Source organism: Triturus cristatus, chromosome 7, assembly GCF_964204655.1.
Source record: "Triturus cristatus chromosome 7, aTriCri1.1, whole genome shotgun sequence".
NCBI classification, from domain to species: domain Eukaryota; kingdom Metazoa; phylum Chordata; class Amphibia; order Caudata; family Salamandridae; genus Triturus; species Triturus cristatus.
The window spans coordinates 1,720,730,431-1,720,748,535 of NC_140590.1; the positions used below are offsets into that span (position 1 = coordinate 1,720,730,431).

The 18,105-nt window shown below is 45.5% G+C and overlaps 1 protein-coding gene across 1 annotated transcript in view; it reads right to left on the bottom strand.

The window, feature by feature from the left end:
* Positions 1–18,105, bottom strand: part of LOC146812891 (alpha-2-macroglobulin-like protein 1) — a 216,427-nt gene that overhangs the window by 163,566 nt on the left and 34,756 nt on the right. The window contains exons 8-9 of the mRNA XM_085615221.1: positions 16,535–16,595; positions 344–489 (exon numbers count right to left, since the gene is read on the bottom strand). Coding sequence (XP_085471347.1) covers positions 344–489; positions 16,535–16,595 — 207 coding nt within the window. The remainder of the gene's footprint in view (positions 1–343; positions 490–16,534; positions 16,596–18,105) is intronic.

Below are 18,105 nucleotides of genomic sequence, written 5' to 3' on the forward strand. Positions count from 1 at the left end.
GGATAATGTAAAGATAACCTGAAAGAGTCAGACCAGGCACAGCCAGCACAGGTAACAGCGGTAAGACGGGCGGGGGCAGATGGGGGTTAAGTGGACAGATGTCGGGATAGGGAAAGTAAAATAAAAAATAAAATAAAACCACTTACCTTGCGCTCACCGCATCGCCGAGCGCAAGTTAAGTGTTTTTTTTATATTTTACTTTCCCTATCCATTCGTCTGTCCACTTCACCTTGCCCCACCGCGGCACCGCTGTTACTTGTGCCAGCCGCACCTGAATCAGACAGAACGTGGACTACTTTTCTGAGGACAGGAGTTATACAGGAATACTCTTCTATAAACCTACCACATTCTTAAAACATTTGTCGATAGTGAGTGTGGTGCTCTCAGCAGTCATTTTCTTCTCGGCCAGTGCGGCGTAGACCAGGAGGGTGGCAGAGGGGGCTAGGTCGGCACTGATGGGCATCTGGAAGGAGAAGGAACCTGCCAGGTCTGGGAGGGAGCACAAAGCACAGAGATTTCAGGAAAATCCACCCACTGCCCTTATAAGGTGGATAATCATTGTTTTTTTCTGCATTAGATCTCCACCAACTACAACTCGAGGGATAATTCACAAGGACACAACTGATGAATGGCCAGTCTTTCTTGACAACTGAGCGTAAAGTACTAGCATTTTACACTTGCTTTTAACTCAAACATGGCCATTTCCCTGTTGCGTCCCCTCAAATTACCCACCTATAGAGACGTGTGGGTGAAACACCAACTACTGGCCTGCTGGGGTGCTGGAGGGGTGTCTGGTGGTTGATTTGATGTAGAAATACCTCTACTTATCTCTATCCATGTGTTTTGTATGTAGCTTCTCAAATGCATTCCAATTTTGGCTCCCAGTTTTATGGTATTTTTATTTTTTAACATTTCCATCTGTATTTATCCATTTTTTTTTGCCATCGTATTTGTATTTATCCATGTTTTTTTTGTGTTTTGAGAATAAATGGAGCGGTAAAATAGTATATTTCCAGGTTTATTTAACTCTTGGACGTGCACTCAGACATGGATGCCTGTCACGCTTTAGAGCAAATTACGCAGCCACGTATAACAAAACACTACACTCACAGGTACATATTAGCATTCTACTACAAATATATGTTAACATATGCCTGTATTTAAGGAAATCTCATCCTGTTTTTTAACTCTACATGCTATCTGCTCAGCTGTTGCCTGGAATTCATGAAAGACAGAATGGAGAGTCTTTCACAAGAAGCACCATTTTCAGTATTTTTCCGCTTTTAAATATAAATACAGACAGGAAACAAAGGGGTACAGTGGGGCCAATTTACAACATGACGCATGTAGGGAGATGTGTCACGTTGTAAAGCCCTGCGTCAAATTATACTTGCGCCAGATATAATGTATGCAGGGTGGGCGTTCCCACACAAAAAGCCATGTAGAACTGACGCAGTGAAATTTACAACATTTAAGTGCATCACTCTACGCCTTCACTGCGTCAAAATCCCAATCCCTGCTCAGACCAGGCATAAAGATTGACGCAAGGATTTTTTTATGGGAATCACCTATCTGTTGTGGCACATTGCTGGAGTTGCGTCACTTCCATGAGCAACTCCAATAATGCGTTACTTTTGTGCAAACAGATTCATCAGTATTTCTGACGCATTTGTTAATCCTTGCGCTATTGAGAACTGTATTGTAAATACAGCGCATCCCTGGTGGCGAAAGGACATTTGCCACTGGCACAGGAAAACTAACGCATCTATGCCGATGCATCAGTTCCTTGTAAATCTGCCCCCCAAAATTTTCTGTCTGTATTTATCTGTTAAAATCAGTAAAAACGGAAGATCCTAAGCCTTAATTATGATTCATGGCTCAGATAATTCAATACATAGGTCAGATAAATTATATACTGCTTATCTAATGTAAGCTATGCCCCTCTATATTAGAAGGGTATGCTTGATTAGAGAACACATACCCTGTGCAGCACAGTAAAGCATAGATTCACTCTGTCACAGCTACTGCACAGGGGATAGGATCCTACCTCCCATGCATATCTCCTGTGCACCACCATAAACCATCGAATTCCACCCGGTTTCTTTACTTTCCATCCCCTGACCACAACAATAATGAAGCGCCAGTAAATACTGCATTCATCCCCAAGCCTATTCCATCACTTCCTGTCCTACTGCGAATATCGTGTGGCCATAGCTCATGCAAAACTACCTCCCACCCTTCACTTCTACATCACTTCCTGTTTTAGAAGCCTGCGCAGAAAGAAATATGGAGTTAAATTCTATTATAGGACCGGAGGCTTCGAATTATGCTTTCTCTTTCTTTACTGTAAAATTTCAGCAGCCAAAGAAAACGTTCAACATATAACAAAAAACTACAGTTCCCATGGTGCCATGGTGCATATCTGCCAATCACAGTCTCTCTGTCCCTAAAAATAGGACCTTCCAGTTGACCATATCCTCTTTCTTTGCTGCTTGCAGCTGAGTTAAATGCTCTTCACATTGTCTTATATGTTCTGCTTAATTCTATATTGTTGACTTTACTGTTCGCTTGTTGGGCAAGACAAAAGGTTTTTATTGTTGCATTGTGTGGTTTTGCAGCGCCGGAATGTTGTTCTCTCTATATGCAAGGTGATGCTTGGTTAACTTGTAGCCAGTGTGCCTGGCAGCTAGCAGACACGGACCGTGTCACACAAAAAGGTCGCGAGTCAGCACCAGCTCCTGCAGGTTTTAGCCCTTCTAAGTGGTGAAGCCCGAGTGGACGCGGCTGCCTGGTGCTGATGTGGGCCGGCGCCTGCTCCTCCGGATTGTTCAGGAGTCCCAGATATATATTTAGCGTGGAGCCTTCCCGGATCGGGCCCGCACACGACGCGTAAAGCGTGGGCAGGTGTGCATAGACAATTGGGCTATTTTGGGGGCTGCGCGTCACCCTAATTAGTTTCTTCCTCCTCGTTCTGCGTTCTTGTAACCCGGAACGTCCCACAGTGTGCATCTCTCCATGTGTGGACCTACGCTTTCCCAGGCTGAATAAATAGGCTGGCCCAAGCCGGGTGCATGCTTTTAGACTAGTTGGCTCTCGTGACGCCCCTGGGGCTGCAAGAATATCTACACAGCTGGGCTGAGGAGCACAGGACTTTTATTGGACATTTTGTGTGCACAAAGAGTTGCTCCCCCTGATTGACTCATTGAATTTACTTGGCTAGTTTCTCACTTTTCAACAAATTATCCCCAGAATAGAGGACTGGGCTACATTGGAGAAGGATGAGTATGGGTACTCTGAGGAGCAGCAAGGTCCTTATCTGGAGGACAAGTTGGATGGTGCCTTGGATGCCTCAGTTCAACAGTCTGTTAATAGGGCCATCGAGTCGGCTTTCCCACAGACTGTCAATCAGGTATTAGCGGCTGCCCTCAAGCCAATAACTGTGCAGCTAGAAAACATCGTTAAGCGCCAGGGCTTACACCCCCCGGACAATTCAGGGTCACTGCCGGGCCCCTCAAGTGGAGCGCAAAATCTTCTTTACACTCTCTTGCTCCATATACCACAATTTGTGAACATGATAACATCCAATGTGGGGGACAACTTAGGTCTCGCCTACAGCGAAGACATTGTCTCCGAAATTCTGAAAACACCTTCGATACTTGACATGGACCGCAACATGGCATGCACCAGCTCCCAAGAAGACTGGAATTCACGGACTGCCCTGAAGAAAACACTGGTCAAAGTGACATTACATGGCCAGATAATAACCGAATATCTTAGGGCCAATGCAGCCCCGAATGGCCTCATTGTACGCACTGCACCCCGTATTTTCATAGACGATCCTATATTCAAGAGAGAATTGAGCCAGATCGCCTGGAAATGTACCCGCGATTGGCTGATCCTTATTATCAGTACAGCCAAACGCCTATCTGAAGCCCTGATCCTTAAAATCAAGATCTCTGAAGACGACCTGAAAACAGGCATTAATATTTCATCCTTCAAAACACGGCTAGCGGAAATCAACAATGAGATGAACGAACACCGCGATTATCTACTACAACAGAAAATTACCAAACTCCAGAAAGATGTCAAGAAATTTGACAGAGAAAAAGTCTACCCATATATCAAGGATGACTATCAGACTACAGATAATGATGTCCTCTCAGAAGATGGCTCTACATCATCCAACCACTTAGGACAGTCAGCCTATAGCAAATCGAGCGACAGGAGCTGGGGGAGAGCAACAAAACAATCTGGCCTATTGCCCCCACCACCACACATTCCGCCTCACCCTTATGGTTTCCACCACCCTCCCTATCCGCCTCAAGGCCCTATGTGGTACCCAGCATTCAACGGATCGCAACCAGGATATGTACAGCCCGGCTATCCAAAACCCTTCTTCCCTAACCCGCCACCTCCTTTTCAATACAGAGGCAGGGGGCGAGGCAGAGGGAGAAGAAGAGGTCAGAAGCAAGTACAGTAGCTAGATGCCGGACAACAACAACAACAACAACAAAGACAAACCAGGAGCATTACAAACCAAAGACCTTAATTGTCAACCTCTCCAAAAAACGATTGAGCGAGGAAGAAACCTTAGCTCTAGAATTAGGCCTTGGCTTTGTCCCTACCCCAAAGGAGGACAAATTCAGAATGAACCAGGAACTACATCAACTGTTTCGAAAAATCCGACTCCAAAATTTTTTTCTGGGGAAACCGATCCAGGATAGAAATGACTCTGGATTCTGACCCCCATCCAAATTCACACCCACCACCGCGATGGTCCCCTCTGAGGTCCTCACATTCGAGAAGGCAGTTCTTAATGAGACCAATCGGCTGACACAGGGCACACCCTACAATAATCTTCCAAATAAAGTACGCCTGGCACTGGAATCACTCAGAGAGGACGAAACCATTATCATCAAACCAGCAGATAAAGGTGGCGCCACAGTCCTCCTGGACATTGAGGACTACGAGACTGAGTGTGACAAACAACCAGATACTAGCGCAAACTCAACACAGACCCTACTGAGGGACTATCTAAACAGATCAGTATGTTGGTCAACGAGGCGAATACAGAGGGCTGGATTTCCCCCCAGGAGGCGGCTTTTTTAATCAATGATGATCCTAAGACACCTTACTTTTACGTCCTCCCAAAGATACACAAAGGAGTGATTCCTCCGCCAGGACGACCGATCGTCTCTGGTATTAATTCTCTCCTGGAACCATTGAGTCAGTTTAGCGACCACTTCCTCCGACCCTTGGTCCAAACTACCACCGCTTACCTCAAGGACACACGCGATGTGCTCAACTTGATAGAGGCAATCAACGAGGACAACACTGAACCCATTGATCTACTTCTAACTTTGGACGTAGAAGCTTTGTACACCAACATTCCTCAGGATGCCACCATCGAGGTTGTTGAAGATTTATTGCAAAGAGCTGATCTCCAAACCAACACGCCAGTGGCTTTCATCGCGGGCCTGATCACCATAGCCCTGAAGCAAAATTTCTTCATGTACAAGACCTCCATCTTCCACCAGATACAGGGTACCAGCATGGGGAGCACTTTCGCGCCGAGCCTGGCGGGAATGTACATGGCATCCTTTGAGGGTAGACAAATCTTCTCAGATGAAAATCCATACAAAGAGAATCTTATCACATGGAAGCGATACATAGAGGATATCCTGATCTTCTGGAAAGGAACCAGAACCACTTGTGATGCTTTTTTGGAATGGATCAACCACCTCAACCCACATCTCCGATTTACAGGGACAGTGAGTGAATCAACCATACCTTTCCTGGACCTCAGGATCATTCTGGAAAACAGTGTTCTTAGAACCACACTACACAGGAAACAGTCTTCTAGACTTCAACAGCCACCACCCCAGGGCCTTACGAGAGAATCTACCCCATGGACAGTTCCTACGGATACGACGCAATTGCACCACCATCCAAGACTTCGATACCGAGGCCAACCACCTCGAGAAGAACCTCTTGGAGAGACACTACCCCAAGAGGGTCGTTGCTCAGGCAAGGAAACGAGCCCAGAACAACCATAGAGAATCACATTTCCATCCGTATTTATCCATTTTTTTTTTGCCATCGTATTTGTATTTATCCATGTTTTTTTTGTGTTTTGAGAATAAATGGAGCGGTAAAATAGTATATTTCCAGGTTTATTTAACTCTTGGACGTGCACTCAGACATGGATGCCTGTCACGCTTTAGAGCAAATTACGCAGCCACGTATAACAAAACACTACACTCACAGGTACATATTAGCATTCTACTACAAATATATGTTAACATATGCCTGTATTTAAGGAAATCTCATCCTGTTTTTTAACTATACATGCTATCTGCTCAGCTGTTGCCTGGAATTCATGAAAGACAGAATGGAGAGTCTTTCACAAGAAGCACCATTTTCAGAATTTTTCCGCTTTTAAATATAAATACAGACAGGAAACAAAGGGGTACAGTGGGGCCAATTTACAACATGACGCATGTAGGGAGATGTGTCACGTTGTAAAGCCCTGCGTCAAATTATACTTGCGCCAGATATAATGTATGCAGGGTGGGCGTTCCCACACAAAAAGCCATGTAGAACTGACGCAGTGAAATTTACAACATTTAAGTGCATCACTCTACGCCTTCACTGCGTCAAAATCCCAATCCCTGCTCAGACCAGGCATAAAGATTGACGCAAGGATTTTTTTATGGGAATCACCTATCTGTTGTGGCACATTGCTGGAGTTGCGTCACTTCCATGAGCAACTCCAATAATGCGTTACTTTTGTGCAAACAGATTCATCAGTATTTCTGACGCATTTGTTAATCCTTGCGCTATTGAGAACTGTATTGTAAATACAGCGCATCCCTGGTGGCGAAAGGACATTTGCCACTGGCACAGGAAAACTAACGCATCTATGCCGATGCATCAGTTCCTTGTAAATCTGCCCCCAAAAATTTTCTGTCTGTATTTATCTGTTAAAATCAGTAAAAACGGAAGATCCTAAGCCTTAATTATGATTCATGGCTCAGATAATTCAATACATAGGTCAGATAAATTATATACTGCTTATCTAATGTAAGCTATGCCCCTCTATATTAGAAGGGTATGCTTGATTAGAGAACACATACCCTGTGCAGCACAGTAAAGCATAGATTCACTCTGTCACAGCTACTGCACAGGGGATAGGATCCTACCTCCCATGCATATCTCCTGTGCACCACCATAAACCATCGAATTCCACCCGGTTTCTTTACTTTCCATCCCCTGACCACAACAATAATGAAGCGCCAGTAAATACTGCATTCATCCCCAAGCCTATTCCATCACTTCCTGTCCTACTGCGAATATCGTGTGGCCATAGCTCATGCAAAACTGCCTCCCACCCTTCACTTCTACATCACTTCCTGTTTCAGAAGCCTGCGCAGAAAGAAATATGGAGTTAAATTCTATTATAGGACCGGAGGCTTCGAATTATGCTTTCTCTTTCTTTACTGTAAAATTTCAGCAGCCAAAGAAAACGTTCAACATATAACAAAAAACTACAGTTCCCATGGTGCCATGGTGCATATCTGCCAATCACAGTCTCTCTGTCCCTAAAAATAGGACCTTCCAGTTGACCATATCCTCTTTCTTTGCTGCTTGCAGCTGAGTTAAATGCTCTTCACATTGTCTTATATGTTCTGCTTAATTCTATATTGTTGACTTTACTGTTCGCTTGTTGGGCAAGACAAAAGGTTTTTATTGTTGCATTGTGTGGTTTTGCAGCGCCGGAATGTTGTTCTCTCTATATGCAAGGTGATGCTTGGTTAACTTGTAGCCAGTGTGCCTGGCAGCTAGCAGACGCGGACCGTGTCACACAAAAAGGTCGCGAGTCAGCACCAGCTCCTGCAGGTTTTAGCCCTTCTAAGTGGTGAAGCCCGAGTGGACGCGGCTGCCTGGTGCTGACGTGGGCCGGCGCCTGCTCCTCCGGATTGTTCAGGAGTCCCAGATATATATTTAGCGTGGAGCCTTCCCGGATCGGGCCCGCACACGACGCGTAAAGCGTGGGCAGGTGTGCATAGCCAATTGGGCTATTTTGGGGGCAGCGCCTCACCCTAATTAGTTTCTTCCTCCTCGTTCTGCGTTCTTGTAACCCGGAACGTCCCACAGTGTGCATCTCTCCATGTGTGGACCTACGCTTTCCCAGGCTGAATAAATAGGCTGGCCCAAGCCGGGTGCATGCTTTTAGACTAGTTGGCTCTCGTGACGCCCCTGGGGCTGCAAGAATATCTACACAGCTGGGCTGAGGAGCACAGGACTTTTATTGGACATTTTGTGTGCACAAAGAGTTGCTCCCCCTGATTGACTCATTGAATTTACTTGGCTAGTTTCTCACTTTTCAACAAATTATCCCCAGAATAGAGGACTGGGCTACATTGGAGAAGGATGAGTATGGGTACTCTGAGGAGCAGCAAGGTCCTTATCTGGAGGACAAGTTGGATGGTGCCTTGGATGCCTCAGTTCAACAGTCTGTTAATAGGGCCATCGAGTCGGCTTTCCCACAGACTGTCAATCAGGTATTAGCGGCTGCCCTCAAGCCAATAACTGTGCAGCTAGAAAACATCGTTAAGCGCCAGGGCTTACACCCCCCGGACAATTCAGGGTCACTGCCGGGCCCCTCAAGTGGAGCGCAAAATCTTCTTTACACTCTCTTGCTCCATATACCACAATTTGTGAACATGATAACATCCAATGTGGGGGACAACTTAGGTCTCGCCTACGGCGAAGACATTGTCTCCGAAATTCTGAAAACACCTTCGATACTTGACATGGACCGCAACATGGCATGCACCAGCTCCCAAGAAGACTGGAATTCACGGACTGCCCTGAAGAAAACACTGGTCAAAGTGACATTACATGGCCAGATAATAACCGAATATCTTAGGGCCAATGCAGCCCCGAATGGCCTCATTGTACGCACTGCACCCCGTATTTTCCTAGACGATCCTATATTCAAGAGAGTATTGAGCCAGATCGCCTGGAAATGTACCCGCGATTGGCTGATCCTTATTATCAGTACAGCCAAACGCCTATCTGAAGCCCTGATCATTAAAATCAAGATCTCTGAAGACGACCTGAAAACAGGCATTAATATTTCATCCTTCAAAACACGGCTAGCGGAAATCAACAATGAGATGAACGAACACCGCGATTATCTACTACAACAGAAAATTACCAAACTCCAGAAAGATGTCAAGAAATTTGACAGAGAAAAAGTCTACCCATATATCAAGGATGACTATCAGACTACAGATAATGATGTCCTCTCAGAAGATGGCTCTACATCATCCAACCACTTAGGACAGTCAGCCTATAGCAAATCGAGCGACAGGAGCTGGGGGAGAGCAACAAAACAATCTGGCCTATTGCCCCCACCACCACACATTCCGCCTCACCCTTATGGTTTCCACCACCCTCCCTATCCGCCTCAAGGCCCTATGTGGTACCCAGCATTCAACGGATCGCAACCAGGATATGTACAGCCCGGCTATCCAAAACCCTTCTTCCCTAACCCGCCACCTCCTTTTCAATACAGAGGCAGGGGGCGAGGCAGAGGGAGAAGAAGAGGTCAGAAGCAAGTACAGTAGCTAGATGCCGGACAACAACAACAACAACAAAGACAAACCAGGAGCATTACAAACCAAAGACCTTAATTGTCAACCTCTCCAAAAAACGATTGAGCGAGGAAGAAACCTTAGCTCTAGAATTAGGCCTTGGCTTTGTCCCTACCCCAAAGGAGGACAAATTCAGAATGAACCAGGAACTACATCAACTGTTTCGAAAAATCCGACTCCAAGATTTTTTTCTGGGGAAACCGATCCAGGATAGAAATGACTCTGGATTCTGACCCCCATCCAAATTCACACCCACCACCGCGATGGTCCCCTCTGAGGTCCTCACATTCGAGAAGGCAGTTCTTAATGAGACCAATCGGCTGACACAGGGCACACCCTACAATAATCTTCCAAATAAAGTACGCCTGGCACTGGAATCACTCAGAGAGGACGAAACCATTATCATCAAACCAGCAGATAAAGGTGGCGCCACAGTCCTCCTGGACATTGAGGACTACGAGACTGAGTGTGACAAACAACCAGATACTAGCGCAAACTCAACACAGACCCTACTGAGGGACTATCTAAACAGATCAGTATGTTGGTCAACGAGGCGAATACAGAGGGCTGGATTTCCCCCCAGGAGGCGGCTTTTTTAATCAATGATGATCCTAAGACACCTTACTTTTACGTCCTCCCAAAGATACACAAAGGAGTGATTCCTCCGCCAGGACGACCGATCGTCTCTGGTATTAATTCTCTCCTGGAACCATTGAGTCAGTTTAGCGACCACTTCCTCCGACCCTTGGTCCAAACTACCACCGCTTACCTCAAGGACACACGCGATGTGCTCAACTTGATAGAGGCAATCAACGAGGACAACACTGAACCCATTGATCTACTTCTAACTTTGGACGTAGAAGCTTTGTACACCAACATTCCTCAGGATGCCACCATCGAGGTTGTTGAAGATTTATTGCAAAGAGCTGATCTCCAAACCAACACGCCAGTGGCTTTCATCGCGGGCCTGATCACCATAGCCCTGAAGCAAAATTTCTTCATGTACAAGACCTCCATCTTCCACCAGATACAGGGTACCAGCATGGGGAGCACTTTCGCGCCGAGCCTGGCGGGAATGTACATGGCATCCTTTGAGGGTAGACAAATCTTCTCAGATGAAAATCCATACAAAGAGAATCTTATTTATCACATGGAAGCGATACATAGAGGATATCCTGATCTTCTGGAAAGGAACCAGAACCACTTGTGATGCTTTTTTGGAATGGATCAACCACCTCAACCCACATCTCCGATTTACAGGGACAGTGAGTGAATCAACCATACCTTTCCTGGACCTCAGGATCATTCTGGAAAACAGTGTTCTTAGAACCACACTACACAGGAAACAGTCTTCTAGACTTCAACAGCCACCACCCCAGGGCCTTACGAGAGAATCTACCCCATGGACAGTTCCTACGGATACGACGCAATTGCACCACCATCCAAGACTTCGATACCGAGGCCAACCACCTCGAGAAGAACCTCTTGGAGAGACACTACCCCAAGAGGGTCGTTGCTCAGGCAAGGAAACGAGCCCAGAACAACCATAGAGAATCCCTTCTGGAAACCAGAGTAAAAGTACCTAACGAATCCATCACATGTGTGACTACATTCACACCTCTGTCCAATAGGTTCAAGAAGATCGTTAAACATAATTGGAAGATCCTTAACAGCGACACATTAGAACTGGAACAACCACGGTTCACTTTTAAAAGGACGTCCAATCTTCGAGATACACTTATCAACACACGCCCAGTGCACAGAAGAATAAGCGCACGGGACACCACTCTGTGGAGTCTACCTCCTGTGACAGGTCACTACCCCTGTGGAAACTATCATGCCTGTTCCACTACGACTCATAGTAAACTACTGACCCTGGACAACTTTATTTGGGAACAACGAGGGCAGTCCAACTGCAACACGAAGAACTGTATATACCTCATCACGTGTCCATGCGGGCTCAGATACATTGGTATGACCTCACGCCCTATCAGGACACGTATAAGTGAACATAAAAGTACAATCCGACGAGGGAGGTCAGCCACCAAACTGACCAACCACTTCTTGGAATTTAGACACAACTGTGACCAACTAACATGGACTATATTGGAATCCAGGTCCTTTTGGAACACCCAAGCTCTCCTGCGACAAGAACAACGTTGGGTGTTCCATCTTCACACTCACATCAAGGGACTGAATGATGAAATACCCTGGACAGAAATCTGATCCTGCACACTCTATCAGATCGTGACCCTGAACAGACACTTACACATATACCACACACACCTCTCAAGGGCTATGGTCATTGTTGTATACCTCTCTGAGTATGGGACACCTATAACTGACAATATAGAGAAAGATGTGCCCCCATTAAGTTTACTGTATTCAGATGTTCACAATTGGATATAGCTTTACTAACAACACACCCATGGGGCAGTAGCATTCCAACCGATTATATTGGTCATGCGATACCGCACATACAGCTCAGACGCTATGCGTAGGCTCACTCGAGTCCCGCCCTCAAACCTGCAGGTTATCCTTCGCGCATGCGCAGATGAACTTTTCACATCCGACACGCATGCGTCGAATTGAGACTCTTCGAACTGCGCATGCGAAGCACCCGATGGCCATGACTGAGCCCTATACACACATGAAACAGGAAATGGGTGCCGCCTTAGAAGGAGCTACTTTAGGGAGATGTCATACACAACTCACACTACTTGCAGGCAGCCGTTGGCAGAGGGTAGGTGCGGAATGAGCCGGCACCCGACTCAACCGTGAGTAGTCTCTCCCACCATGGTGGGACCCTGCAAGCGGCATCCACGAGAACTACGAGCAATATTCATATGCTCAGGGGCTCTATTGGTAACATTGCTCCCTATGTTGTGTTTCTCCCTATCCAGCAAATAGGGTGCGGGCAACCAACGGTCTAGCCTAGGAAACCCTCGATCATACACAAGAGGGTAAGCAGAATTGTAACCTTGCTTTTGATCATAACTGTTCGGTTGCGTGTGCATGTTCTACCTCCGTGGGGTTACTAGAGAGTTTAAACACGAACCTGAGCAGTAACCTGGACAACAATTTTATACCCCGATTTACCCGGGGTTGGTGTAATGTATATGTATGGATTCCATCTATTCCATCACTACTTTATTCTTTCTAAGTGCTGACATCGCTCTCCACTGGGGCACAAAGCACGACATTACGTGGCATGGCACTGCTCATTTTAGGATCTCGCCCACTACCGCTATGTGAATGGCACCCGACGTTGGTCACTGGCCACACCCGTGACCATTAAGGTCGACCATCATGACCGGGAAGATGTTGTGACCATTACAATATATACCCCCACAATTTGACTCATGTACACATCCCTGCCATTCACGTTTGGAAATGTATATCTTATGTTCTATGTGGTATTATTGTTGCTCTTTCCTTCACTTTTTGAGCCATCATGTGACTGATTGGGACTTTATGGATGGCAGTTAGGGGTATGGACAGTTCTTGCCATGCTTCACCAGATTATAACCTCCTTTTCACCCCCCTTTTTTTGTTTAATTTTCATCTTTTTGTCTCCTCCCTTCCCCTCCTTTTTATATCCTTACCAGGTATCACAAGTCTTGGGTCACTCTAAGAAATAATATTTAGATATGAACTGCGCATTAGGTCATTGAACCTCGCGGTCTCCACCCAAGCATGCCTTTATACTCACGCGAGTTTCCTTACCTAAACCCGGAACCCCCACTAACACCGTGCACAAGCATCCACAACAGCTAGGTCCTGAAGAAACGCCATTGATCCTTTTAGGCTGAATAGGCGTGAAACTTGTCTACCTGATTTAGAGTTACACGGGCACATTACGCCCACTAGTGACTCACTGGCCTCCGGGTCTTTTATCCTACCAGGGGTCCCACAATATTAAATAACCTCATTTGGACACCCCTAGGTAATTTTATCCACATACCTTTGCACGCACGTAACCACCAATTTTTTTAACCAACCCCCCCCCCCCTTTTTTTACCCCACACACTCGTACTCACCTATCGGCTTTTTTCTATAAAAGATCTCCGCGAAAGAGACCCTTCGGGGGACCGTCGGGCATTGCAGCGCCGGCCCGACGAGGAGCAAAAAAGCCCGATGATGAAGCATGACATCCTTCAGGGTGTGTGAGGGCAATTGAGAGGCAAGATTGAGCCCTCCCCTTCGGGATTGGGACCTTGATACCGGGGATACCTCTCTGTCTCTTTCACTTTTCATTTCTCTTTCCTTTCCATTCTCCCTCTCCCCGCTTTTCTTTCTACTCTCTGATCTTTCTATCTTCTTGTTGAGCAGGTGTTTATAATAGTATTTTTTCACCTCCAACCCGGGACAATGTCCTCATTGATTTAACAGCGCAAAATCCAAAGCCAAGTCATCTTGGCCTAATGCGCAGGCCCTAGCCAAGCTTCCCCAAACTGCTCCAGGGGATCATGAATACTCTGCTCCACCCGCTCGAGCAGGAGCGACACTGACGCGTAGGAGGGCCACAGAAACGGATACAAACCCCTACATTGATTCCTCAAACCACATCTCCCCCCAAAGAAAAAGAAGGGAAAAACGGCGCATCTAAGTCAGCCTTCTCTATCCAATTTCCAAATCTCTACCCCTTTTGATTTCAACCCTCAGGATATTGTGCACCCACAGTCCTCAGACTGGGTTCCTCCCCCTGAGGTTACAGAATACCTAAACCAGATTTACAAAAACATTTTGTTAAAGAAGTCCACAATAGATGGCGTTCAGAATGCACACGTCCAGATATCCCAGACAGATAGCTGACGCCCTGGACATTGACCCAAACATGCCAGCTTCTCACAGGACTGGTTGACGACCTTGAACTATGTGTTTCCTTCCATTTTGCTTATCCCCAGGGTGACGAACAAGATCTCCCACCAGCAGGAAGGCTCAACCCTTCTTTCCAATGCTGTTGGAGTTGGCGTGCAGTTGTCCTCTCCTTCCGTGGTCTCCGGTGATGCTCCAGGGCCCTCAGGGGGAATTGCATCCTCTAGTACTGTCAAGGCAGCTTTCCGTGATGGCCTGGAGGCTTTCAGGCAACAATGGACGTTGCCGGGAATTTCGCAGGCAGCTTCAGACTTCCAACAGGCCTGGGCTCCTTCCACAAGGAAGCGGTACTTGTCTGCATGGTGAGGATGGTTGGGTTGGCGCTTGGAAAAGCACGTGGATCCCATGGAGGCAGAGCTACCCCAGGTGATTTATTTTCTCTTTCAAAATGCCTCAGAAGGGTTAACATACAGGTCTGGAAGCAACTTTAGATCCGCAATTTCGTCAGAACACACACAGGTGGACTGTAGACCGGTGGGGATGCACCCACTAATTTGTAAATTGCTCAAAGGAATCAGTGTGGTAAATCTGCCTAAGGCTAAGTATTCTGTGTTAGGAGATTTTTCTAAAGTCCTAAACCTGTTCGACTGACGGCCAGACAATCTACAATTATCTAGGAAACAATTATCGGCCACATTAACCATGCTTCTCTGTTCATCTGCTTGTTGAGTTCTTGATTTGACAGGTTGAGTATTCTCCCTGGAAGGGGTTTCCTTTACTATTTCTGCTAGGGCTGAAACATTTTCACGTTTTATTGATTATAATGCTTTTCCATCGAATGATAAATTGTGTGTGGTTAAATGTCTGAAGGCATTTGAAGAGTTGACCCGGCCAATACGTCCGTAGGGTTGTACAAGAGTATCAATTGCCTTGCAAAAACCATCCAAGCCTGTAACATCTGCCACTATTGCGAGATGATTGAGATCAGTCATGGCAGAAGCTGACATTGATAAACAAGTGTTTGGTGCTCCCTCTGTAAGAGGCGCTATGGCGTCTAAGTTATATACGTTGGGTTCAAGTGTACAAGACATAATGAAATCAGATGATTGGTCTTCTGATTCAACGTTAAACAATTTCATTACAAACCTGTGAGCGATATTGCATCTGTTGTTCTCGAGAAGCATTAAACTAGCATAATCCGAAGCCTCCAGGCCTGTAATAGAATAACATATATTCGCTAGCATTCGCGCCAAGAATTTTCAATTATATTAAGGACACGGAGGCGATGATTATCACGCCCAATAGTTAATTATTATTACAGTTGTAACCTATTACCCGCCCTTCTATTTGGGTATTTTCCACAGTTAATATGGGTCAATTTTCTGTTTCAGGTGCAGAACAGAAAGAAGAGTGATCTTTTGTCAAGCTGTTGGTCTGAGTTGACACTTCGTGTCCTGGTTCAAGTGTAAACTTCCGTTGAAGTCGGTTTGGATTACCTGCGGAGCTGTCGACTTTGGACGGTTGCAGATGTTAAAACATTGCTCGTCTAAGGCAGATAAAGATGATAAGGTCACATGGAAGGTCCTGGTTATAGGGACAGAGAGACTGTGATTGGTGAATATGCACCATGGCACTATGGGAAATGTCCTTTTTTGTATATGGTGAATGTTTTCATTGGCTGCTGAAATTTTACAGTAAAAGAGAAAGCATAATCCTCGCCTTCTCATCCTTAATAGAATTGAAAATTCTTTGTGCAAATGCTAGCACATTTATTAATTAAATTTGCTAAACCAAATAGTGAAAGCACGAAGACACTGTTCTAGTAAAGGTGGGTTCAGCGACACTACCATCAGATAGTTGTGGTACAGAAAATGGCAAAAGGGTGTTCTAGCGCAGTACCGGAGCAAAAGTACCAAGGAAAATAGGCACCTCATTCACCAGAGTGATAATAAATAACAGCTGTAATTTGGGTGAAATGGGCCCCTTAGGATCTCGGGACGTGGTACCACTGCACCTGCTGCACTATGACAGCCACGCTTCTGTTTTAAACCTACTTGTTTTGCTGACCTCCCTCTTCTTCTGCCCATGGTGAGCGATCGTTCCTTTAGCAGCGACCTGAGGAAGACATAAGGATGTGTTAAAGTGTGAGGACCTTCTGCAGGCTCAAGGGACACCAAGTGACGTATGCACCACAGAGTGAAATGCCCCGCCCATACATGACTGCAAACTAATGGTAGGTTGGCTATTTTATAATGTGGCCGCAAAGTTCTAAAAAATGCTTATTTATATTTCTGCTCTTGCAAAACCTATTTTGTGGGAATTTTCACCAATTTCTTTTTTTAAAACATCCCCAACTTTGTGTAGTTGGTGAAGTTAAAAACAAACGTGTGCAAAATTCAACTTAAAAAATGTGTCACAACCTAAATATTATATTATCAACCATTGGAGCATCAGCCTCACCTCAATGATTTGTAGAGTAAGCAGTCCCCATGCAACACATTTGACTCAAAATGGTGCTAAATAGTGTATTTTTAATCCTGCTGGAACTGATCAATGCAGGAAATGCTTTAAAGATAGAATGTGGATGTAAAGGGCAGGTGTGAGGGTACTACTTACCTAAAGTAATCTCCTAACTCTGAGCCAATTCAAGAAAATAAGTTTCTTTGAACAAGAGTTCTTATCTCTTCCATTATCTGCCTGGACTACTCACACCGCTTCTAAAAGGAATCAGAGTCTTCCCGGAGCACTTTGACCCTACTAGTGATCGGATAGGAAGTCCCAGCATGGAACTAAGCATCATTCTGGTAGGGGACTGGATTTTCCTAAAGATTGATACAAAGTCTCTGTGGTCGCCAGATGGTGCTCTGTGCCACTATTAAATACATAAATTCACTTGTTTTTCAGAGCTGTTTTCTCTGACTTGAGCACCTTGAACCTGAGAGGTTTACTGCTCTTCTATTGGAGTTACAGATACACAGCTCTCAGATACTAAGATACGATAACTTGTAACCTTTAACCCTTTGCTTGAGTCATCTATTAAGACTCGGAGTCAGATGATTGTGTAGTCTCCACTCTTCAATGGAAGGCAGTGACGAGCTTCCTGTCCAGCACTCGGTGCCACTGACCGAAACGTATCAACCAACCTTCAGAATTAGGAGGCAGTGACACAGACCCTTTGAGTAGAAGGGTCCTTTGCTGTACAATCCCATCCTAAATATAGTTCAGATGAAGATCTTCATTTGTTTGGCCCATTGATGGTTTCCTTGGCCTTCTGAGATGGAGGCCACATGAGGAGCTGAATCTTTGCCAATAAAAACTTTTCTAACCGCTTCACACAGTGTTTCCCAAACTGTAGGTCGCAACCCACCTGTTGGTGGCTTGTGAAAGTCCAAGCAATAAATAAAAATGCCTTAAAATTCTGCATATTTTATTGTCACCTTTCCTGCGCTTCAATGACGGTCAAATGGCAGGTTTTATCTTCTGACAGATTGGTGCTTATTTTTTAAATGGGGATTGGTGTTTACAAACTCCTCTCACTTTGCAGTCAGAGAAAAAAAAACAAAGTGAATTATGAGGCAATCTTGCTGGGGTACAAATGTTAAGGGATGAAAGGAAAGGCTGTAGT